Source organism: Tauraco erythrolophus, chromosome 28 (assembly GCF_009769465.1).
Source record: "Tauraco erythrolophus isolate bTauEry1 chromosome 28, bTauEry1.pri, whole genome shotgun sequence".
NCBI classification, from domain to species: domain Eukaryota; kingdom Metazoa; phylum Chordata; class Aves; order Musophagiformes; family Musophagidae; genus Tauraco; species Tauraco erythrolophus.
The window spans coordinates 4,241,816-4,267,482 of record NC_141492.1 but is presented as its reverse complement, the minus strand read 5'-3'; the positions used below and the strand labels follow the sequence as shown (position 1 = coordinate 4,267,482).

The 25,667-nt window shown below is 41.4% G+C and overlaps 1 protein-coding gene across 3 annotated transcripts in view; it reads right to left on the bottom strand.

Annotated features, from left to right (window-relative positions):
- Positions 1 to 1,334: 1,334 nt before the first annotated feature.
- Positions 1,335 to 25,667, bottom strand: part of ARHGEF18 (Rho/Rac guanine nucleotide exchange factor 18) — a 46,325-nt gene continuing 21,992 nt past the window's right edge. For 2 of the 3 annotated variants that reach the window (XM_086627678.1, XM_086627680.1), the window contains 21 exons: positions 23,566 to 23,633; positions 21,964 to 22,027; positions 18,773 to 18,917; positions 17,848 to 17,960; positions 17,553 to 17,693; positions 16,850 to 17,100; positions 15,999 to 16,124; positions 14,651 to 14,768; positions 13,997 to 14,245; positions 13,079 to 13,155; positions 10,680 to 10,858; positions 10,196 to 10,287; positions 9,715 to 9,903; positions 8,910 to 9,047; positions 7,730 to 7,851; positions 7,298 to 7,354; positions 6,440 to 6,487; positions 5,381 to 5,848; positions 4,339 to 4,666; positions 2,501 to 2,623; positions 1,335 to 2,408 (listed from right to left, as the gene is read on the bottom strand). In XM_086627678.1, the coding sequence (XP_086483804.1) occupies positions 2,248 to 2,408; positions 2,501 to 2,623; positions 4,339 to 4,666; positions 5,381 to 5,848; positions 6,440 to 6,487; positions 7,298 to 7,354; positions 7,730 to 7,851; positions 8,910 to 9,047; positions 9,715 to 9,903; positions 10,196 to 10,287; positions 10,680 to 10,858; positions 13,079 to 13,155; positions 13,997 to 14,245; positions 14,651 to 14,768; positions 15,999 to 16,124; positions 16,850 to 17,100; positions 17,553 to 17,693; positions 17,848 to 17,960; positions 18,773 to 18,917; positions 21,964 to 22,027; positions 23,566 to 23,633 (3,257 nt within the window). In that variant the 3' untranslated portion in view covers positions 1,335 to 2,247. Of the gene's footprint in view, positions 2,409 to 2,500; positions 2,624 to 4,338; positions 4,667 to 5,380; positions 5,849 to 6,439; positions 6,488 to 7,297; positions 7,379 to 7,729; positions 7,852 to 8,909; positions 9,048 to 9,714; positions 9,904 to 10,195; positions 10,288 to 10,679; positions 10,859 to 13,078; positions 13,156 to 13,996; positions 14,246 to 14,650; positions 14,769 to 15,998; positions 16,125 to 16,849; positions 17,101 to 17,552; positions 17,694 to 17,847; positions 17,961 to 18,772; positions 18,918 to 21,963; positions 22,028 to 23,565; positions 23,634 to 25,667 lie in introns of all 3 variants that reach the window. The other variant, XM_086627679.1, reaches the window with a different exon arrangement.

Sequence of the window (25,667 nt, the reverse complement as noted above, 5' to 3'; positions counted from 1 at the left end):
CAGAAGTTACATTAATTTTAAGAAGAATTTCCCTCCTTTCCAACCCAGCTTTTAGGAATGCAAAAGATATATAGAGGGTAGAACCATGTTCTAACCATCAACATCGTACCACGACAATGCATCACTATGTTCCCCGTACTGTTTTCTGCAAATCTTCCCGCTGATGATCCGGGTAAATTCTGCAGTGCCGATGATTTACCAAGCAGTCCTTTGGAACTACAGTGGAGTGTGCCCGATTTCACAGCAGTAATTTGTTGGGGGGTGAGGGAGTATCACCAGTCTGGTAACAAGCCAGATGGTTTGGAGTTTCCTCTCATTGAGCTCAGCGCCATTGCTTCAGGTTTATACCAGTATCACTTAGCAAAGAAAAAGGCCCTTAAATCCAAGAAGTGTTCCAACAAGCAGTGCTTGCTCCCTAAGACCAGTTCAGTATTTTGTAGCTTATCTTTCCCCTCTCACACTGACCAGGAAATTTGGTTCTTGTCTGAAGACAATAACCCACTAGAAAATAAACCCTACATTTTCTGCTGAAAATTTATGTTTCTTGCGCTGTAACTACTGAAATAATTTTAAAACTTTCAAGCAAAGTGAAGTTATGGCCTCAAAGAACATAGGGCCTAACCCCTGAGACAGCATCAATGACTTGAGGAGACTGACAAATTGCCATTCGATGCCATTGCCATGCGACTGGATGGAGAACTGACCAGGCATTCCATCCGCTGGTGCTAAAAACCACTTTAAACCAGAGTTAAAGATATGAAAAAAAAAACAAACCTATTATCAATCACATTCTGAAAGGTGACCCAAGTTTTTAAGCTCTGAGACACTGATTTCTTTAATTCTGTAATAATACCCTCTAAACAATCTCTCCTGGGCACAATATATCTGACTGGTCACATTCAACATATATTGGAATACACATCCTTAAATGATGTGTGTAACACAGAACTGAGAGAAGAGAGCCAAGTAAAAGAATACAACAAAATGTGCAAATTCTACAAAGGGAAATAATGCCTTTTAAGCAGAAAACTTAATGTCATCACTATTCCATGATTAAGAACTGACCCATTTAACAAGAGGTATCAAAGCTGGTTTAGCTGTAAGCAGCTAATCCAACCCAGGTTTAGCTAAGAGTGGGTTTTTTTAATTTCGTTTTTTTTTTTTTTCAATTTTAAAACCAAACAGTTCTTATTCCCTTCATTCCTAACAGTGCTGCAGAGAAGTCTCCGCAGTGACAGCAGCTTTGATATCTTCTGGTACTTGGAGTAAAGTCCCAACAAGTTAACAGACAAACAAAAGATGCAGAAAACTTAGGATTAAACAAGACAATAAATTACTGCATTCAAACGCTTCTTACACGTCTTCAGCAAGACCAAGATCCGAGTCTCCAAGTTCATTCTGAACCAACTCATGAGTTTTGCTTGGGAACCGGTACCGCTCCCACTAACACGGAGAGCTACCCAGTGTCTCCAAGGACACTGGTACCCCAGTGCAAGTTGATGGCCAATGAAATGTGCGTTTAGTCCAACTCTTCATCACCGTTGTATATTCTGACGTGTCCAACCCTTCTCATCCACGAGCAGGTGGAGCTCCTGACCTTTGAAGACTCTGTTAAGAAGCTTACCTTCTCTCTTCCCTGCTCCTGGCCACCGAGCACGTGCTCCACTGAATTCACTAAAGGAACAGAGAGGCTAGTCTGGCTCCTGTGAGCGGTATCACAACATCTGTCACACCTGGCTGTCAGAAGACTGGCTTGCTAGTCAACTAGTTCTCAACACTCTGTTAGCATAATCCATCACCGACCATTTACCTGGGAAAACGGATTTACAAATCTGCAGTCATTTTAGGGCCTACTACTAAAATTTTTTTTTACATAAAAATCTGGGCGGTTCAACATCAGCTGTAACAATTTACAAGGTGGTGCCAACAAAGAGTGTACATTCTCTGAAGAGAGCAAATTACAATAAATGGCAGCATTTTAATATGCTCTGAATTTATATACCCACGCCATGTGTCGATACGTTTCCATGTTTAGAGAATTTAAAAGCAAATTGTTACTACTGTGCCCTTATTCTGAGCTGCTGGCAGAGAAGCCAACAAAGTCAAACAGTAATCCTGGTCTGGTCCTTGCTAGCAGTAACAGGGCAGGGATGAAAAGATATCCATGTCAGGTCTCTGTCACATTGAACACTGGGGCCTGAGTTCTTGAAACAGTACGTCAGAAGATTAATCTTTAAAAAGAAACAATTAGAAGAAAATTACGTCTTCTTTGCTGGTATCATCTTGCACATTTAACAGACTGGGCTGAGAGGTCACCAGGGTCTCGACGTGAACGTTATTGGGCTTGAAGAGGTTCGCTGAGGCAGACGAAAGTGCTTCTGGCTGAGCATCTGCAGGGCCATACAGCTCTATAGAAAAGAAAAGGGGAGAAGACGGATTCATGACACTGCACAGAGAGCCCAGTGCATTTGCATGGACAGGCGAGTTGGTCAGGATGTACCTGGCTGGAATGCAGTGGTCTGGCTGCTTGGGAGGACTGGGCTTGCTGATCGTCGGCCCCTCAGAACAGCCTCCTCTCGTCCAACCAGCCTGGGAGGGAGCAGCTGCTTCTGATCAACAGACGCTAAAGAAAATATTTTACAAATTAGGATTTGAGGCTAGCAGTACTTCACAAATTTCACTCTTTCAGGCTAGGGCCCACTGTTCTGACACCTTTGCATATCCAAGGAAGCTGCTATACCACAACAAACTGGTGCTTCTGTTGCAAGTTACTTAAATTATCTCTTCAGCTGTTTAGACCATGAATCCTTTCTCTCTCCTCTTCCTTGAGGACTTCTAATTCAGTTACTAGCAGCCTCTGACAACCACAGATTTCAAATCTAGTATAAAGTACAGCAGAGAGAAAAAAAATACAAATCTTTGCCCCTAGCATTTAAATAGCAATGGCTCTTTGTGCTACTTTCAACACACAGAACTGTGATGAACTTTCGTCTCTGCTCTCCATCTGTCCCCCAGCTGCTCAGCAGCAGAGTACATGGATTCTGGTGTGGTGGCCTCTCAGTTTCTTAATTTCAACAATAAAAGCAATTCATGAAACGGTTACTCCAGATCCAAAGAACTCCTCTCAGTGCACATTCCTTACACATCACAAAACCCAAATTCAATACAAAACCAAAATTCAGTATTTTGCCTCTGGTACAGAAAGTCTCGTTCCGTTTTATTCCAAGATCTACATATGGGCATAACAAGCAAGCATCCCACTAATGCTCGCGAGAGAATAGAGACCAATATATTTGTGTTTTATACCTTTCATGTAAATTCCAGAAAAACACCATTAAGTACATTTCCACTGCAGAGATCGTTATGTAAGAGCTATTAAAAACAATCTTGGGAAGATGCAGTATTAGAGCTTTATTTTCCCATTTGCCAGCATTTGGTATTCAGGGTAAGAGGATATCAGGCTTCATTATGTGCAAAAACACAAGCAAGTTTGCAGTTGTACTCAACTTTAGGCACAGAGACAGACGTTTTTACGCCGTGCAAAAGACTTTCCCCCTCCCTAGACAGGTTTGGCCCCCAGTACGCTATAGTAGTGCAGGCCCAAGTGATGGGTAAGGTTGCCAAGTCTGAATCCTACACAAAGCTAAAAAGATAATTTTGTAACTTAAAATTATAGGTCATTCTCCTGAGCTGGCAGTGAGGCTATTTTAAGCAGTAGAGAAAAAGTGGTTTTTACTGTGTCTGTCATTGGCCAAGATCACTACTTTAGTACCTAGCAGTTAGCAGCAGAAATTACACCACGACAGGGTGACTGTATTTTCACTTGCTTCTATTTCTGACAAAATCAGCTCCTTTCAACTCTACAACACAAACAGCATCTCAATTCTGGCCTGGAAACCTGTATTTAATGACTGACTAGTGCTAAGGAAGGCGTTGCACTCCATGTTGTCACAACTCTGGACAGCCAGTAAGAAAAGGTTAAGCCAGCCCCAGAACATTTCACTCATGCAGAAGCCAGCCAAACATTTGCTATTTTCCTTTAACACAACCGTTAGGCAAGAAGGTTTTACATCCAGTTTTACTACCTCTCACCATCATTCTGTCCTGTTGGATTACAGAACTGCATTTTCAACATCATCCCTTTGGGGTATATTTCCAATTTAAATAGCATACACATTCCTAACAAGGATTTGAAGAGCCTGCCAGCTGCAGTAAGCACACTAACAATTTGTAGCCATATTAATTTCTGGGTTGCCCATGGGTGGCCAGAGGTTTAAACTGCAGCGTCGTCTCCCTGTGATGCTGGCAGAGATTAAAAACGCAGTTAAATACGGTTACCTGAACTGTCTGTCCTATGAGATGCTTTGTTCTTCCCACCTTTCTCTTTGCTTCCTTTCGTGAACGTGGCCAGCTTAGTAGGAATCTGCTGCTGGACTGCAGCTGGTTTCTGTATCTGGTTAGTTGCACTCAGGAGATGTATTGGCACTTCGTTCTTCAACGCAAGAACTGGGCGATTCTCCAGGGTGGTACTGTCCCTACGAACCAAGTCCGGCCGTTCCAGGTAATCCATCCCGGAGACGCTCACTCTCACAGAGGTTTTCAAGACGGGTAGAGATGGTTCCACCCCTTCTCCGTTGAAGCTAACGGAATGACTTAGCATCTGGCTCTACAAGAGGAAAAAGGCATTCTAAGTCAAATGGGTATTTTCGCCCTCTCAGATACAATGAGGAGAGACCACCCTCAGCCCTGAACACATAAAGCACTTTCTAGTGAAAAATGCAACAGGTTAGATGAAGCCCAAAGCATGCGGGCAAACAGAAGGAAGAGCAAGATCCTAAGTCCTTGAACACGGAAAAAAATCTCAGCAGCTCCAGACTGCTTAATATTGCACCCAGCCAAGCAAAAGCACCCTGCATTAGGTGATGACAGGATGGACAGGAAGCAGGACTTTAAGACAGTAACAAATGAGCCAGTTTAATCAGACCACAGCCTTCACATTTTGAAACGTAAGAAATGTTTTTAGAAACCAGCTGTACGAAATGCTACCAACGAAGCACACCTTCTGCAATCCCCTGCCTGCAACAGGGCAGTGCCTGTGTTTAAAAACTCCTCAGCCAGCTACATTAAAAAATAACTTATTCTCTGTTTCTATTTTTTTTTTTTAAATAGTCTCATTACCAAATGTCTGGGTGGAATCTCACAGACACTGGGGAATTGCCAAGCTCTGATCTCCCTGACAGTAGCCATCACCACTATTTCTGATGATGGTTTAAGGAGACCAGTAAAAAGTGAACATGGGTTAGTTCTGCAACGAGGGCAACCTTCATTCAGAGGCAATGAAGTTAACAGAAATAAAACTCCAAGAAAACAAATTCCTCACCTGTCCCATTTCTGGGGAGAACGTGCCTGACACTGTGTTCTGCTTCTTCAGCTTCCTTAGCTGATCTAGACGTTCCTTCTCCTTCTCGACCGCTCTCTGAGCCTCCCGCAGCCTCTCCAGGTCGTGCTGATAGGCCTCTCGCTGCCTCTCGAGCTCTTCCCGCTCCTGAGCCAACTTCTCTCTCAGCTGCCGAGTCTCCTCTTCGCGCTCCTGCAGCCGAGCTTCCGTGCTTTCAAACTCCCTCTGCTGCCGACTCCTTTCCCGTTCCAGGCGCTGCTGCTCCAGCTTCAGCTGGCTCTGAAGTTTCTGCACGTTCATCAGTTCCTCTCTCTGTTTTTCGAAGTTCCGCTGTTTCTCCTGCTCCAGCAGCAGGTTGCCTCGCGTGGACTGCAGCCGGTACTGCTTCTCCCGGTCTGCCATGGTGGCTCGTTGCATCTCGATGTAGCTGTCCTGCTGAGATATCACTGCCTGGAGGGGAAATAAGCTCAGCATAAGGCACGTGGGTTCAAAAGCCATGCACAGTTAAACAAAAGACAACAGCATCCACCAGATTAGATCACCGACAATTTTGTCTCCAAGAGCAAGTCTAACCTGCAGCTTGTACAGCTCATCATGACTGGCGTGCTACTGAAGATGGCTAAGCAAGCTACGCTTACATATTTCAAAATTAACATTTCTTGCGCCTAGAATTCTTACTCCGAATCCAATCAGTCAAAATATTGCTGATCACAAGGTTTCAGCAAAAACAACTAATACACACATGTATATCATCAACAATCTCAAGAGGGAATGAGCAGGGAGAGCAGATGGAGCTCCAAGAAGCACAAGAATTACATTTAATTCAGCAGGAAAAAGGAAACAATTACTTAAACCAACAGGTCTAACACTTCCTTCAAAACATCAGGCACAGTGTTTGATTCCTTGAGTCTCAGGACTTAAAATTCTGCACTTCACTCTAGCTTTAGGGGATATTTTCAAGGTAGCTTCTCTCCACACCTGCATAAATTTTATTACATTTAGAGGGTAAAAAAACCTCTTGGATAGTAAACAGTGGTTTACCTGAAGACTGAAGAGCAACTGTAACAGTTTTTGTATCCTTTGAACAAGCTGAAGAGGCAGGGGGAGGAAAAAAAGACATTAGACACTTGAACAGAGCTCTGTTTTTATACATTAGACTTTCTTCTTAAACAGTGAACATAGAATCATGGAACGGTTTGGGTTGGAAGGGACCTCAAAGATCATCCAGTTCCAACCCCCCTGCCATGGGCAGGGACACCTTCCACTACATCGTTGCCCAAAGCCTCATCCAACCTGGCCTTGAACACTGCCAGGGATTTCTGTACAGATGGTATCACCAAAGGTATCTGCACAAAGCCACACACAGTGGAAGCACAGCTACAAGAGTACCCTAACACAGCAGCAGCTAATAGAGCAATACACGGGCACAATGAATTTCAGTGCATTACTCCTTGCACAGATGTAAATCAGTGCCCAGCAAACCTCACTGGGATTCCAGAGAGGAATCTTCATCATCAGTTTTCTTCACATGAGCTATTTAATGATCACCTCCTCCCATGCTCCAGCACTGAATCACTACACAGGTATAGCGCTCACCGGAGATTCAGAAGCAAGTTTTGTCAGTGAGCTGAGAACATGCAACCCCTCCAAAGACGTGGGAGGAGTAGCTAGACAGCTCTTTGAAACGTGTGTCTGCACACTCAGAACCCATCTTTGTTTTCTAATGGGACATTTATCTCTGCATCCTCCTAAGGTACAGGCTGTCTATGTGCTTGTTGTTCCACAGCCATTAAAAACGCTCAGATTTTGGTGGGTTATTTTTGTTTGTTTTGATTTTGCATGCTATTATTATAACATGGCTATTTGCCATTAGGTTTTCTAACAGCAGAAGTAACGTACCTGAGACTCTACGGTGGGCTGACAACCACTGCTGTCATCCAGCCTTGTTACATCACTCTGTAAAAAAGACAAAACCAACATCTGCGCTAGAGACACTTGTTGAGCGTTGGTAGTGCTGCCAGAACAAGTCAGAGGGTTCATCTCCCGAGGGAACAGCGTTTACTGCTGGAGCAGAGGTTGCTCCCATACGCTGAAGAACACGTATCAAAAAAAATTGGAAGCCAGGACAAAACAGATGCACGGTGATTAAAGCTAGCGTTAATGGAACAGCATCAAATGAACAAATACAAAACCAAATTATTGTGGATCTCAAGTGCTAAGCTATCAACTCGCCCCCCCCAAAACATCCTTAATAGAGTCTAGTATTTTGGCAGACTGTTGAAAAGAGGAACATGAGGAAATGCATTTAAATAATGCGTAAGCCCAACATACGGTTTGAGATCCTTCTTCTGCATCAGAAGGGAGGTCATGGAGTTGCACATCTGAACTTACTGCAGGGCCTCTCCACTCCCACTGCCTCTGGTCACCACCACTGTTCTTCCTAAAACTACCACCTGAAGGAAGAGTGGCGTATGAGTAGCTCATACCAGTATAGGGCCTGTGAAAACTCATTGTATAACAGAGTAAAGCAGAAAAAAAATTGTGACTTTGAAGTTAGAGCCAATATGCAACTGCATGGCTTCTCCATGCTGATCCAAGGTGGAAGAGCAGACAACAGTGGTGCGTAGGACTGCTCAGAAAAGTATAAAAACTTGAGAAGAGTGGGTTAAGATAAACAGGGAGAGTAAGTTCAAATCATGTTACACTATTTTAAGTGAAGCAACCACAATGCATGCATGAAAATGATCGTTTCAGGCTACCAGAATTGCAAACTTATAACATGGAATACTTGTTAGTAGAAAAATTCTATTCAAAGCAGCACCACTGTAAGGGTGGAAGGAGGTAGGGGGAGATGGAAACTGTGCTGTACAAAGAACCTATAGCATGACAGACATATATAGGCTTTCAGAGACAACAGAAAAAAATCAAGAGATAAACCACCAGTGAAATAAAGGGCATTTCATCTTTCAATTAATGCAAGAAGCAAAAACGGAGATAAATAGTATCTAGTATTTCCACGTATTTCATTAATTAACTGACAAAGCATCTGTGCCAAAAGGACCATCTATATTATTTAAGGATTCAGCAACCCTTTAGTGACTGTGCAGATACAAAAGAAAGCAGAAAAAAGTTTTCATGATTCAATAATAAAAACAGGCAGTTGAATTCAAATTTCCTAGGTTTTTACGTCAAGCTTATTAGTATTTTTTTTTTTTTTCAACAAAATTAAAATTTTGGGTGGAATTGTGGTAATTACAAAGCATGGGTTAAGGTAATGCCTTTAGCATGACACCAACCAAGAGCTCTACTCTGCTCTCTAGTGTTGGTACAGAAGCAAAAGATACAACATACTCATACCACAAATTTGCTCTTATCCTCCTCTTAAGAGCCTGGTGAAGCTTCCTTATATCAGAGCCTCACTTAACTCATCATTCTTATCTCATTCTCTGTACAGAGAAACACAGTAAAGAGCCAAGAAGCTCAGGAGAACGCTGAACGGTCCCTTTCTTACTTTTATTTGAAATTGTGGGACTACTGTCGTATCCTCCAAAGGTCTCTGCTCTCCTGGGGACTCCTGACCCAGAGCCATCTTCAGGCTGACATGATCCATTGCCTAAGTGAGTGAAGATAAGGTTCTGGAGATTTTCAGCTAGGAAAGAGGAGAATACGTCATGTAAACAGCCACGTCTATGCAGTGAGACAAGTGCATCATTGCTAGAAAGCTAAAAAAAATTTCAACCATCCAGTACATTAAAAGATTGAGCAGCTTGAGAGATTTCCGGCAGTACAGATGAATTTTCCTTTGTGACTAGCTCTTTATGACAGGTTCTTCATGTTGCACAAACAAAGATGACCTCTTCCTTGATTGCAAGGTAGATCATCAAGCCTTGAGTGTTTGGTTTTTCTTTTTTTTTTTCTTCCTCAAAATAAAAATTATGTTTGTGCTTATTTTCCTTCTGAGTACACTATCTTTAGATAGGCTATTTTAATACATAACCCTCGCATAATACTATCTTTCAGGACTGGTGTATCATTAGAGCACTTAGTTACCCATCTGACTGGATTCATCCTGAGACTCCACTGGGTGAGCCTTAAAAACAAAAAAATCCAAGCTGTGAGAAGGTCCGTTACCTAAAAACTCAGGTGCACTTCACCTATCTTGCAGATCAGTTCTGAGAATAAGAAAGTCCAAACAGCATTACATAAAAGTATTATTTTATTCCAGGATGATTTTCAGGATCCGTACTTAGATCCTGTGTGCTCACCCTCACCTCTGCACTCGAGTGAATGAGTACACATTCCCACATAGCATTTACCTTCTGTCACCGCGGACTTCAGAAGTGCCTCTCCTTGCAGATTTTCTGAGATATCCCCCCGAAGAAGCAGCCTAGATCGGGATCCTTGGGAATGGTCTTCGAAGCCATTCATTTCAGACATTTCTAGATAAATCTGTTGCTTCTCGGTTAGACTTTGCAGAATCAGGTCATCTTTCATGTTCAAAAGCTCTAAAAGGAAGACACAAACTCAGTTCCTAATCACTGTCAGAGCACGATGTTCAATTTGGAAGACTATTATTTATATGCAGAGATATAATTAACAGTTAAGAGGAAAACTCATGGAGCAAACAAAGCTTATTAGACTTATTTAACGTAACTATTTCTGTATAATCTTGCACTACCTTGAAAGGCTTACGAAGGTGAAACTTGATCATATCATGTGATAAAAAAATATAAGACAGTCATAAATCACAAATGATGCCTGAGAAGCAGTTCGTGGAATATATAACTAAGTCAGTACCTTGAAAATCTTTTAACTTAGCAGCTCGTGCTTCAGCCAGCCTCTTCTCTGTTTTAAGTTCATTAAATGTTCCTCCTTCTTCATCAGGACAGCTGTAAAAAGGGAGAGACAGATATCTAACGTGTTCATCAAACAGGTAACTTAAAACCATTTCAGGATTCAACCTGAAGCTTTTGCTTAGGATGTGGCTTATCTCGTGTGTCAATCTTGCTCTCTTACCCAAAGCCCTGTTGTATTTGACATCAGTGAACCGATTTTTTTTTTATTTAAAAAAAAAGCAGAATAAAGTCTTTGGCTGTTTTTTATTGCATCTTTATGAGCGGCTTCTTCCCAACGAACTCAAACAGAATTGCACGCTTCAGTCTTACAAAGAAAGCTTAGGGATAGTCAAACGTGTTTTTATGGTAAATTTACAGTGTAAGTCCTGTGAAGAGAAGACAGATGAGCAAGAAATCAAGCTCTTCAGCTTTCACTCATAATTTACCTTTCTACAGCTCTGCGGATGTGTGCCATCCAGGAATTCCTCTCCTCTTTCGAGCTTGTGTGAATTTCATACATTTCTGGTCCTTTTAAGGAAGCGCTAATTAAGAACATTGCCTTTTCCTCATTAGCTACCTCTCTTACAATCAACTTTTGCAATGAAATAACTGGTGGTTTAGAGTCCTGTAAAACAAAATATAATTTACCGCACTACGTTATACACGTCCTTTAGGGTTTGTGCTTCCCAGCTCCTCCTGCCTTCCTACTTACGCAGGGCCACCACGAGCCATAACATCACAACACTAGAGCTACGGCCTCTTCGCATGACACTTTTGACATTGTCATTTTTTACTCATCCACCACAGATCAAAACATGGAATGAAGAATGTACATTTCAACAACAAGAGGTCTTGGTACCTGACTGAATATTAAAGGATCTATCAATTTAAACACCTGAGGATTCTCACTAGGTCCTGGAAGTCAAGAGCAGGCTCGAAAAGAGGCAGAACCAAAATTTGAAAAAGAAAACGAAACCTTAATGACACACGTGAAGCGAAATAAGAGAATGAAAGGAAGGGCTAGAAGTTCTAAGTTGGCAAGGTAGCTAAAAAAAAAAGAACACATAACACAGAGGTGTCACAGCATGCCATCAGGCCCTGTGAATAATAAAACAAGGTGACAGTATATTGTATAACTAAGGATTAGCCGGATTAGCCGTCAGTCTTTGCAATGTAAACAAATTTACAGGAGGGGTATTAGTTACTAAAAACCTATCTGTGCTTCATACAGCATAGGTCCAACATAGGTAGCCTAGAAAGATCCTCCCCAGAAGAAAACAGCTCTTTGTAAGTGCTGAACCTTCACAGCATAATCCAGAGTGACGACAGGAAAACTGAACTGTGAAACAGACATCAGGAACACCAGGTTTTGCCAACTTCTCTGAGCAGCTGAATGGCAATTCAAGCCGTGAACAGAGGTCACTGGAAAAAGAGAATCACTGAGCAGACCCATTTGCTCCTCTCATTTGCTTAATTTATGTATGGAGAAGTGATATCTAAATTTCAAATGAACTGTATACATATGAAGATGCAAGAAATTGATCAGTCTATAACTGTAGAGCATGTTACTGGAGGGAAAAGTAGTCCACCACGTAGCAGAGATCAGCTTTTGGGGACTGTCATAAGCAACTGTGTGACATGTACTCACAGAAAAGTTACCAGCGGACATACAAACCAGGGCATGACCTTGCACTGGAACAGTTACTGACTCCAAGCATGTATGCATACCCTTATTTCTTGGGAGCAATGTAAGCTGCTCACACTTATCTCCAAGCAACAGCAGTCATAGGGAAAACTGCCACCACAGTTGAGATGCTGTACGTTAAAAGTACGTTTTCCTCCTCGATGAGCTTTCTATTCTGCTTATAGCTCAGATGTGTTTTGGAAAACAGGGCAGAATTAGTCTATCAGAGTCAATGTCATAAAATGAACTATTGTTCAAAGATTCACCCAATGCTCTTCAAGAGGAAACAGCTTCCAGCCATTGTGATTTGTGAAAGCATTCCCATTCTGTGCATCAGAAGATGGTTCATTTGAAAAGCAGTTGCTTTTACAGCCCTGAGGTCACCAAAATAGCTTTCGCCATTAGAATTCAGCTCTAACGTTAATGTCTTGAAAAAAAACACACCCAAGAAAACAATCACATAAAATACTTTCTCTGTTACAGGTTCTATTACAGCCATAACTGAATTAGATGAGGACAAAATGTACACAATTAACAGCTCTGAGGATACCTGTGGAAATGTCCCAGGAAAGCAAACGAATCCACTGAGTGTTCTAGAGTGCTGCAGTAATTACATTTGCATTTAGTGCTTATTACATTTACTTCAGGAAAGTTCTCTGCCCACAGTAAATCTTTGGCTACTAAGGCCCCAGCTACCACGTCCCTAACCGAAATGGAAGATTCTTTCCCTGCACATCAACAAACAGAAGCAGACCTTAGTGCAAGTGCCTCTCAAAGCACCGTTCTCGCATATATGACTTGTATAAAATGGCAGCCTAACAGAGCTCAGTGAAAGGGAAAGTCACAGCACAAGAAAAAGATAAGCAGTGAAACTCAGAACATACTCAGGGCATCAGAAAACCACAGCAGATGTGGCAGCTACAGCCAGCTGACGCCAGGGAACACTATTTTGCACAAAGAGACAGCAGGAGGGGTTCAACAACTACCAGAACTGCTTCAGAAAAAGTGATTCCATAATAGCTGGCTGGTTTATTAACTTCATTTTCCTTCTGAACCTACCATAACAAGTATTTAACACGCTGAACTGTATTTCTTCTGTAGTTACCATCACTTTCATCAATACTCTGAGTGAATGTATTAAATAAGGAGAACAATACCTACCACCGATGCAAATGTATATTTTTGGTCCTTTTCTTGTAAGAGCAACAGTACATCAGTTAACAGGACTGCCAGAATATCTACAGTAACAACAGGAAAAAAAAAACACACAACAAAGCATCAAGATTTTAAAGCAGAAAGACCGGTCCAGACTCAAAAATCACCTGACTTGAATTTCCTGTGGGTCAGGGAATAGCAGGTCAACATTTGCAATGTTGGGTCTGCTACTGCCTTCCACTTGGGTTGTCTTCACAGACAGCCTGCAGTTGTGCAGAACCAGCACAATAAAAACACAGCTGATTTAAAGCTTGAAAAAACCTATGTAGGCATCCTACACAGCGACTCAGACACTCACAAGGGAACATGTCTCCCTCAACAGCAGATTCTTCTGGAACTGTGGACCTTCCCAGTACTACCTACTCTTGGCTGCATTTTATGTGCCATTGAAGCTTCTCCTGGAACGCCTGAGCAATGAGGCTTTAAAATATTCACTGATGGACACTGTTTTGATTTTCTGGCAAAGCAGACATTATGCAGAAGCAAGGTGTCATGGGGTTGACACGACACCATTTTTCGAAGTGTGAACCAGAGCTCGCACAAGATAATGCCTTTCCACAGGAGACTAAGGCAGTATGACTCAAAGCTTTGTCATCTACCTAAAGACCTCCCTCTTGAATTGGAAAGCAGATCAGGCAGATAACAAGCAAACAGCGTAAGGAACTTATCATGTACCATTATAGAGATGCTTATTGGACAAGCTAAGAATAGAAGAAGTGCTATTTCCTCCAATATCTTATTAAACAAGGAGATTATTGTCATCTTATTTTATACTCAATCGATCAGTAATAAACTGTTACTAAAAAAAAAATTTTAAAAAAAACCTGTTTCCTAGCTGTACTTGCCCCCTTCCTGGTCCTTTACCTTTGAGTCGCCCTGACGCAGCTTTCCAGTACAGCATCCCATCCAGTAGAAGCCGCCTTTGTCCCATGTCATCCTTCCGGAAGAAAAGTCCATTCTTGAATTTCCCAGATGATTTTAGCTCCATTTTATGCATAATTTCTTTAAGGCGCTGCCCCTTCTCACACTCATTTACCATGGCATCTACATGAGTGATTGTGTCCTTAATTAAACTAAGGGCCTGGGTCAGCTCTTCATAATCTCTAGTTCCAGCTAAGAGAAAAGAGTAGTGGTCAGCCACATTTTCAACTCTAGAACACAAGATATGAGCCATCCAAACATATTTTAATGTGAAGGTTCCATACTGAACATCTAACGATATTTCCTAAGAGCTTAAGTTTAAAGACAAAATAAAATATTGTAAAGCTCTAAGTCTCTAATGAACTGACAGGGTTAACTCCTATGGTTTTGTGGTTGCAGACTTGAAACTGAACACTGCTCTTCACCCTCTCATCTGGATCTGCACCTAGAACGGCATCTTCAGCTAACAAAGTGAGAAAGCAGGTATAAGACAGTACCAGCCTGTCCCTCCTTGTCTGAGGAAGGAGCATGTAAGACACTGGAGAAAAAGGATGAGCAGACAATTGCGAGGCTCCTGGGGAAGGTTAAACCACCCACCTTCTGTATTCTGAATAATACGTTCCACCAAGACCGGGTACTTGGTGATGCGCTGTGTAACTAGAAGGATACACTCCTGAACGCCGAGTCTCCTCACGATGGAGCAGTTGCCGATTTTCTGGAAGAGACAGACCCATCACACCCATTGCATATATTGCTCTTCTAACTCCCTCGCTTCTCCATTCACACATTTTCTGTCTCAAAACATTTTTGTGCTATTCGGTATAATACCACAAAATTAGCTGCATCCTTTTACTAAAGCAGACTCCCTGCTAACATAAAAAAATGGCTTTTATTACTAGAAAAACATTTTAGGTATTATTGTCAACTACTGTTAACTAAATCTGGAGCCAAGCTGAAAAATGAACTGTTCGACCACCTATTTGCTAAGTGGTTCCCTTTCATAATAGGGCCAGTCCTTAAACACACAGAAAAGTACTATATTTTTAAAACCAGACCCAGCCACCCAACCATCAAATTAGGTCACTAACGAATAAACTGTGTGTTTATTTCACCACTGTACGCTCACTAGCAGTGATCTACATAAACACATCTCTGTTTAGAAAGGGGAGACTGTAAAGCATCAGAATGCCATCAGTCAGCCTGACTGCTGGTACAGAACAATCCTGCCAGCAGAATACAGTACCAAGACCTTGCACACTGTGGCTATATATTTTAAAAACTTACTCTGGTCACTTATTTAGCTCCTTGAACGTAAAGGGTTCTCGCTTTTAAAGACACCTAGTTAAGCAGAGCTATAAGTATAGAGCCACGTTGGAAAGTTCACACAGTATCACTTACTGATGACTGGAAAATAAGAATACTTGGGACTGTGCAATGTCATCCGAGGTTCAGGTTACAGGTTTCCACTTTGGCTGTGGCTCTTCAGCCCTTCCTATTAATTGCACATTACAGTGCACAGCAGATAAAGAAACCACCCTGGGCCCAACCTTCTGGTCTTGGAAAGATGACGTAGTGGGCAAAACCTGCTTTTTCTATAGCAGTTCATCAACAGCATTTATCATTGATTTTATTATCAAGCCAATTTACAAAGATGGTGACACAGCAGGGCAGTGAGTGCTAGAGTCACGAACAGAACAAATACTCTGTTCTCCAGCCCTATGTGCTCTCCAGAGTCTGCCTCAAATTTAACACCTGCTAATTGCAGCTTTGCATCCAAACAGCTCAAAAGATCTAAAATACATGGAGATAACTCCTCATCAAAGAACAGAACATGTTTCTAACTCTGCTGTTTCAAGTTTAAGAGATCTTCCAGTACAAAATAAAACCTAAAGCAGCCAAATATATTTTGCACAGTCAGAACGGGAGATTTCTGGTTGTTGTTTACCTTTATTAAGTTTTGGAACTTCTTATTACTTTGGAGCAGGTCTTTATAGTGACTAACAGCTTCATTGTGTCCACAACAGAATACACCATATTTTTCTTTCATTCTCTCCCCATTTTCACCTGAAAACTAATTGGAAATATAAGATTGAATGACAAGAATCATTAAGAGCAAACCTACCTCCACTGTAAGACCCAGGTTTAACATGGCTTTATGCTAACTGGTTTCTGAGACATTTCTTCAATATTTCAATTTCTTCTGTACCAGAAATGAGATATTTACGCAGTGTGACATCTGAGAGCTTGGAATACCACAAGATAACCAAATATTAAATTATGGCTGTCATTAGGAGAATTTTTAAAAGGCTTTCTGAGCCTCTGCACTTGAAAAGACTGAGGACTGTAAAAGGTGAAGGGCAAAAAACGGTCACGACATAGGAAATTGTTGCATCTGCAGCATAGCAGAATGGGTGCTAAAGCTGTAATGACTTCAAAGGATCTTTAGTGCATTTTAAAAAGGTCAAAACCAAGCAGCTCAGCATTAAATGAAGGACAGTCATGTGTGGGATGGACACCAGGAATGTTACCTGACTTTTGGAACAGATGCAAAATAGAACCAAACCATCTGCAGTCGCATATCCCACCGCAGGCATACGCACGTGCCCAAAGAACTTCAGGAATATTTCATATTATTCATGACCAGATATGTTCCTGGGAGTCATGCTCACACATTACACCGGGAAGATGATCTCAAACCCAGTACTAAATCAATCTTTACATAACACAACTTTAACCTTACAGTTAACTTTTTAGAAATTCAGTAGTGTCAACAACATTGGTAGAATTAATTCACACCTGTTTTACCAAGAGGTCTCCAATGTTCTGGACGATGTAATTTCGGTCACTGCCTTCTTCCAAGGATTCCTTTCGTCGCTCCTTTAACTGGAGCAGAAATTGCCCATGCATCTCCAGGAGCTCATCCACACAGGGGAAGAGCTTGTTGATGACAGCATTTGGGAACTGCAGTTCCTCTCTCATGGCTCTGGAGTACACCTTCAGCATTATTTTCAGTGTCCTAACATGGTGCATTTCAGTTTGCATTAGTTCTGGGCAAGGGGAAATAAAAAAAATCACAAGTCATTTACATGCTGGGCGGTGACAGGTGAGATATAAACCAACAGGTTCCAAAAGTCACCATCTTTTGCACCACCACCTTTCTTCACCACAATCTTTGCACCACTGATGTGAAGTTCCTCAATTTGCCCTGTTAATCTCCCAACCAGTGACTGACCATACTTATTTAATGACACCTCCCAGTTGCAGTTGAGCTATTCCCTAATTGCATAGCTGGGTTTTGCTGTATACACAGGCATATTAAAAACTATGGGTTGCTTAAAATCATTAATAGAAGAAAAGTAACAGACTTTAAAATCTGCACTCAATTTTCCTTTTCAAGCACAAAACAAAATGGGAGCCAATAAAAATGACAACTTCTGCTTTGTTTCAAAACAGTGGTAGTACAAAATAAAAAAGTTACAAGAAAAACAAATACTCTTACCATAAATGACATCTTGCCTTTTTATAACATCTTTCTTTTGTCTTTTTGCATAAGACTGTTCCACTGCAACGCTCCAAGACTCTGCCTCAAACTCATGAGCATCTGTTTCTATTTCACTTCGCAGGGATACAGAATATGCATCTAGACCAAAAGCAAACTCAATTTCAATATGAAATTGTTTCTCACCATATTCCCCATTACCATCATTAACAACAAGAGTAAGAACATCTCAGTGCTGCTTTTAGACCGTGCAAAAAATTGCATAAAAATCCTGAAAAGCACAGAAATTCCATACCTTCCAGAAAAATGGAGTCTGCTGTTGAAGGTGCAAGCGAGACAACGTCATCTGAAGTCTGCTTAAATTTTATAAAGCCTGAATCCCCTTCATCCATGTCTCCTGAAATTAGTCTAAATGGCCAAAGAAATTAGAACAAGGGACCAAACCAGAACATTAACATTTTTGTAAGTTGCTTGACAAAAATAAAACTAAAAAAAAAGAAGTCTAACTACTTTAACAAGTACCTTTCCTAAACTATGGTGCAATTAACTTAAAATAAATACATAAAAGCTATCATTGCACTCCAACTTTAAATCAATCTAGCAACCCCATCACTGAAATATTACAGTTTTAATTAGAGCAGCATGAGCAAGCATGCAACTTCTGCGATGACATTTTAAAAGAACATCACCTGGTGACAAGCCATAGGCAGCTCAGGGTACAAAGGGCACTTTCACTGAGAAGGGAGCGTTGTGGCACGTAAAAAGTGGACTACTTAAAACAGCAGATAGCTTTGAATTCAACTACTATTTTAATCATGGTATCCTGCAATTTAAAACACTGCTGTCTCCTACACTAGTCAGAACTAGCACAACCTAGAATAACCGAACTCAGAAGGATTACTGAATTTCAACAAGTCTGAAGACAAATATACCCATGAAAACCATAATCCAGACAGAGATACTCAAATACTGCCCTATTTTACACGGTATCTTTCATGACGTAGTACAGAGGGACTAAAGACGTGGCGATTTAAATGAAAAAAAAAAAAAAGCTTACTGTTCAAGGAAATGAAGTCCAGCGTTAAAAGCTCAATAAATCTCTTCTGAGCTTGAAAGCCAACACGAGTTCTTGCTTTAGTTCTATAATTGTTTTTCTTTTCACACTGTGGGGGGGGGGGGTAGCAGAAGCTAGTGAATTAGAAGAGAAGCAGTGCACTTACCCAAATTTATTAACAGCTCCAGCAGTATTCAATGAAGACTGAGAATTTCCTCTTTGGGCGATAGTCATACCGAGATTCCGTGGCAGTACTGGGGTGCCATCCGGTCCCAGGAGAAGACTTCGGGGCTGCTCCTTCAAAGAAGCTGCTAGAGAGGCAAAAATGGAATTGGTACTCAGAAAATGAGGCGTACACTGCAGATCGCCTGCTCTCAAACCTCTCTCCGAATGCGGACGGAGAACAGACAGGATCTTGGACGTCAAGAGCTCATTGTCCAAAAAAACATTCTCATTCCATTTTCTCGAAAAGGAACCACAAAAAGACAGCTCAGGGTGAGCTGGAATTGCATTGCTTCTGCCGCTGCTTTTCGAATTTGTATTCCCCATGCTCGCGACTGGCTGCCCTCAGACTTGGCACAGTAAAGTGGCCCCAGAGATGCTCTGTTTTTATACCACCTGTGATCCTTCTAGAAATGTAAAGCTGCCACTTAACTTACTGTATTGGCTAAATCAGCAGGTCTGAAGTGCAGGAAATTGGTCCCTACTGTGCCCGTTTAGTGTGGAAATTGCAAAGTATCTTCTCCTTTAGTAAAACACCAGAACCTAAACGCGATTATTCACACCCGACCGTATAAGGGCACAGAACATTTCATGGCAAACAAGAAAAATCTGAGCTCACACAAAAACCCCCAAGTTCTTTGAATGCTACACAGTGATTTATATCTGCATGCACACACGCTGAACGTAATAGATACCAGAGCTAAATTTAATACTGCAGCTTTTTAATGCTTTTTAAATCTAGACAGACTGTGAACTAGAAAGATATTTAAAACTTTAATCACTGTTACACAATACATGGAAGCCTGTAATAGACTTATAAAAAATGGATGCGATTATTTAGCACTAATGTCTGTAATGAATGATAAGGAACAGGAGACAAAATACATCCTTTTAAAAAAGGAACTTCAAGAGAAGTCGAACATGAAGAATTAGCCAGACAATTTTTAAAACTCACCACTGACAAGGTCTGCAGTTTCCCTGTTTTCAAAGTGCTTTTAAGGACATGGGAGTGGAAGAGATCTCATGGATCTTTGAACCCAGGACTCTGCCACTGCAAGGAAACTTTCTTACACCCAGATACAACTCATCCTCCACTACTGTGCCTGGGAGGCTGCTTCAGGACCACACTGCTGTAGCAGTTCAAGAGGGTCTCCAGTTCCCAGCCAAGGTTTACGCATCGCCAATTTACAACTCTTCTTCTAACAGCACTGGTGTCTACCCATCCCCAAACGTTCCCCTCTCTCAGTCTGCACTCCTCAGTGTACCTCTACTGACAACCATCTCTCCCTGCGCTTTTGCCTTGCTCAACCAAACACGGCTAAATTAAGCTATTCATGTTTCCTCTCAAAAAACAGGTTTTTCCACATTTCTCGATACCCCATACTCTAGGGCTGCCGGGGAGGTTTCTTCAATGACATTTAATATGAACTGTATCACTCCATCTTTTCCGGCTGGGAATGCCCTTCCCAATACCGTTTTGGGTTTGAGATCTCCTGGCTACATACACAGTGCATTCTCCATCTAGAACAAACTGGGTAAACTGAGTCCTCTTCCATCACCTCCAAGTGATGAGCTCCAAGCCCATTGCCGCGAAAGAGATTCATTAGATATTTGCAAGATTCGTAAAGGTGGATTTCTTAAACAATGGCTTAATAACAAATTATTTGGAAATTAAACTTTTCCAATTCCATTTGGAAAAGTACTGAAATCATCAGCCATCGAGTTCTCTTTCTGTACTCCACGAGCCAAGAACATAAAGTTCTGTTTCACAATGGCAGGACAAATCCAAAAACCTCCAGAGGCAAAACACGGGGAGAGGGACGGGAGGGACACAAACAACACAGTTTATACCTTTCTTAAAATGTATTTCTTCTTTGCACTGACAGAACACCTTTAGCTTTTTTAGCTGGGCATTGCAGTCTGCAGTGTTTTACCGTGGGTAAAAAGCCACAATGCTTTTGCATTAGCTCTCAGCTGCTTCTTTAACTTCCAGCTTCTGCTTTTGGCTACAGAAAATGAGGGCTGGCTGCCTAGCAGAGTCTGCGCCAGGAAAAAGCCATTTTCTGAGTTCAATTAGCACTGTCTGCACACTGCTGAGAGTCCCTATCGATCGCCGTTAACCCCCCGCACCAGACCAGACTGTATACCACAGAGCTGTTTCAACCACAAGCCCTACAGCCAACTTTTCCTATTTTCATTATTCCTGACTGTTTCCTACTTTAGTCTCTGCACAAAAGCATTCTTGGTAATGCAAACAGCCATTTATCTTTTTATAAGAATTATTCCCTTTGCGCTACCTCTTTGTAAGGATTGTTTCATTAAAAAATAAAGCACATCTTGTAATGCAAGTCTAATGATACCTAACAAAAATACATGCAACACTCCCAGTAAAGCTCAGACATTCCTGTCAACTGTGTTCCTTGCAGCCATCAGAGCAACCAAACGGACCAAGCGCAAGGCAGAAAATAATTCTGCTCTAGTTATGGTCTGTCGCCAAGAAGCCTGTTCTGTTAATGCAGACCTCGTAACGTCTACAAATTAAAATGCCATTGAAATTATAAATTATACACCTGTGACCGTGATGGTCTTTTCCAGTAGCAAAAAGCTATTTCAAAGCCTATGCTGCAAGAGAGCTGTTCGTTCTTCTTGTTTTTGTTTTTTTTTTTTCCTCCCAGATCCCTTTTCCCACTTTGTTTCAACAAAGATTTATGTTCAGACCATTAGTGCTAGCTTGTCTTAGAGATTTCTAGCAACCACTAGCTGCAGGCAAGTTTTAAATAGACAATTATGAAAATCTGATGTAAAACAAAGTTCACAGTTCTAGTCTTTTCAGAGGCCAGAGAATAGACAATCAATGAAAAACTAGCTTATTGATCCCTTTTCACCATGATATTTTGAGGTTACACAGCAAGAAGGTATAAAGAAAAATAAAAAGATAAAAAGATAAAAACACACAGGAGATTGCTAGGAGCCTCTAAGCCATTCCCAATAGAAAAAAAAATGAAGCCATCTTATTAAAAGAGACCTTTTCTATACTTCAATAACACACTGTGTATAGCCTTTAAAACATATTAAAGAAAAAAATACAATCGAACAGATAAGCCTTGAGCACAGAAATCATTCTTTAGTACAAACCTGGGGAAATGTACTGGGGCGAACTTTGTGGAGATCCAGAAGCTCTGTGCTGCAAATCTTTCTGCTATAGGAAAAAATACAATATTCTTACACATACAGACCAAACTTTCAGTCCAAAATGAATCGTATTTTTCCTAGCGTATCGTGCTAACTGTAAGTGAAGCTGCACACTGAAAGTATAAAAGATTTGACACAGTAACAGTTTTGATGGTTTTCACATTCCAGAAGAATGGCATATAGACATTAACACTTTGTACAAAAATTCCATCGAGTATAAATCAGATTGAAACCAAACCAAAAATGAAGTTACTGCTGAATTAAAGTTATGATAATAATTTATTAAATCAAAGCAAATCCTTTTCATAGACAGTCTTCACCTACACTTGCTTGCCAATACTAACTCAACTGACCCAGCCACTTTCAACAAAAATTTAGACTGTCCACTTAAAATCGAGTCTTTGTTAATCTGTTCAACTTGCTTGTTCTTACAAACCTAGGAATATTACAATTCATTGAGATACAATTTATCAAAGATGCAAATAAATTAAAGTAGTAATATAGTCTGTAACAAATGGCTTTTGGGGAGTCTTGTTTCACTTTGAGAATCTCATTTCTGACTTCATTTCTCATACCCTTTTGTGCTACTGCTGCCTCTTTGCCCTCTGTCAGGGCTGACTCAGTCATGAAAGTTTGGGAGGTGGTGAAGAGTGGAAATGAAAGCATCAGAGCAAGTGAATTTTTTGGTTTAAAAGCAAAATGCACAATGTCTCAAGAAGTTTAAAAGTATGTATCAAAACTCTCACAAGAACATTTCTGCCCTCAAAAGAGTTCTAAATCACCGATGGCTGAAAGCACTTCCTCTAACCTCTAATTGCCCAGGTTTGAGCTGTTCTGCTCTCTCTTTTCCCTCTCCTAGTACTCCCTAATCTCCTATCAGTCTCTGAAATCATCAACACTTGCAGGTTAAAACAAACTTAAAACTCCCTCAAGTATAATTAGTTACAAGGAGGAGGAAATTATCTTCAAAACCAGTACCAGAATAAAAAACCCGACAGATAGACAGCTATCTGCAACCAACCCGTGACCTGACGTGCAATCACGGGCACCGCAGTGACACAGATAAAAACCCAACAGCTTAGCAAGACATAAAGTTCATCACAGTTCAAAAATGAAATCGCTTATTCTGCATTTCCCAGCTTATAAATATGCAACTGTTACAACCAAATTCCCCTCCACCCCTCAAGCTCTTCCATTAGCTTTGAGATGGCACAAACTATGAAAATACAGTGGCATAAAATTCAGAGGTGCCATCTCATTCAATTATGCTCCCCAAAAAAGTTATGGGTTTGAGCATTGTTCTAAGGGTTAGTCGCGGTTCTGACAGACACGAGCAATGGTAAGTAATTTTCAGTGCAGCAATAAAATGCTTCACTTTATCTTCCCTACATATGTTGCCATAAATTACTATAATGACGAGTTAATAAGTATTCAATGTCCTGAAGATGTAGGGCAAGATGCTGTGCTGGTGTAAATTAGAACCCACGCGCTAAATTACACCGTGTCACGCACTGTTATTAAAAAAGAACCAATTTTAAAACCCACCTTGGGTCTGACGCTGCTGCATTCAGGCAGTAAACTCTTGCAGTTCTTATGGACATTCACTGCACAATCTGAAACACAAAAAAGTCTTAAATTACTCTTGCCGTGCCCATCGAGGGAAAGAGTGCGACAGGAAAGATCTCCTAATTTTGGAAGAGAGGCAGAGTAAGCTCAGGTGTTTCAGTGAGCATCCTTCCTGGGCATGTTCTGGTTTCGATTTTACACCAAATACTTTTTCAACGAGACTCAGCATCACCGATAACGCAATTCACACACGGGATTCACGAGCACAGAGCCACTGTTGAATGCACTAACAGCACCCAGCCCCATCTCCACTCAACCAGAGCACTGCTTTCCTCATGCTTGCAAAGGTGATTTCCATGTGTCTCCATTCCAAACGGATACCGTTCAAGACAGCAGCAATATAGGAGTAGTTGCCTTTCTGCACAGAGTTTTGGAGCTGAAGTAACTACCATAAAGTTCAAAAAGCATCACAGAATCATCAGAGTGCTACCACCACCAGAGCATTACCACTCTTGCAGCTTCACAAAGGAACTGTTTCCATTCAGGAACTAAAGGAGCCCTCTCTCACCCAAAAAGCATAAAACCATTAACAGCACAGTAAAATCCAATCTCTTTTTTTCCTTGTCATAACTACTGCTTGAGAAAACAGGATGACAGCTGGTAGAGACAAATATTTTCTGCAGCCTTGCTATAAACCGAGATCCTTCATCAAAAGCAGAAGCAGGACACCAGCAACTCAAGACAGTAAAGGAAACCAGGATTTGTTTCTTCCCATATATTTCAGGCACCCCTGTTAAAAGAGAAATAGAACAAAACTGGGAAGATGAACGCTGTATCTGCTGGAGAAAATCCTGTTTATGTCTAAAGCACAGAGGAAAAACTATTTAAGGTCTCTCCATCCAAACAGAACTATCACTCATGCCTGGCGCCAAGACTGGCGACCTGCTTCAAGGCTCCCGGCTAACAGAGAAACGCTCACTTTTAAGTGTCTTCCATAATGTCAGTAAAATTCTGAGAATAGCAGCAAAATGCTTATTTTGGCCTTAAACACAAATAAAAAATAAAGATATAAAAACCAAGACTGAGAGAAAAACTGAGCACGCAGATCCAAAAGATGCTTACATGTTCTGCAACTTCCACAGTGTGAGAAATACCAGCAGAATACTGCATTTTGAGTGCCTGCCACGCCAAAAATTTCCACAAAACCAATCACCTCTCATATCTTCTCTCTTATTGATGGTATTCCTATCAATACCATACCTCATGCAACAAAACAAAAGGCACTATATCTAATTTCAAACGTACGTGCCTCTGTAAACGTATGATGAAAATGTATTAAAATTATTCACTTGCTAAAACTACGTAGAGAATAACAAATATATGAGCTCTTCGAGCACTGGTAAGGCCTCTGCCTATCACCAGAAAACCAACAGCTTGTTAGAAGACGTGTCACGACAACAAACAACTAGTTGACAATGGAAACCCCTCTCCTCCCAAGACGGAGGAGCAAATTGTAGACAAGAACAACTGCACAAAAGGAAACAAAAAAAAGTTCTCCGCGACGTCAGGCTGGGTTGGATTCGAGTCTCGCTTACAGGTGGGTTCCCTTTAGGGCAGAACAGGCACATGGATGGAGGGAATCATAGAATCATGGAATGGTTTGGGTTGGAAGGGACCTCAAAGATCATCCAGTTCCAACCCCCCTGCCATGGGCAGGGACACCCTCCACTACACCAGGTTGCTCAAAGCCTCATCCAGCCTGGCCTTGAACACTGCCAGGGATGGGGCAGCCTCAGCTTCTCTGGGCAACCTGGTCCAGTGCCTCACCACCCTCTGAGAGAAAAATTTCTTCCTTATATCTAATCTAAATCTCCCTTCTTTCAGTTTAAAGCCATTACCCCTTGTCCTATCACTACAAGTCCTTGTAAAAAAAAGCCCCTCTCCAGCTTTCCTGTAGCCCCTTTAGGCACTGGAAGGTCTCCCCGGAGCCTTCTCTTCTCCAGGCTGAACAGCCCCAACTCTCTCAGCCTGTCTCTGTAGCAGAGGTGCTCCAACCCTTGCATCATCTCTGTGGCCTCCTC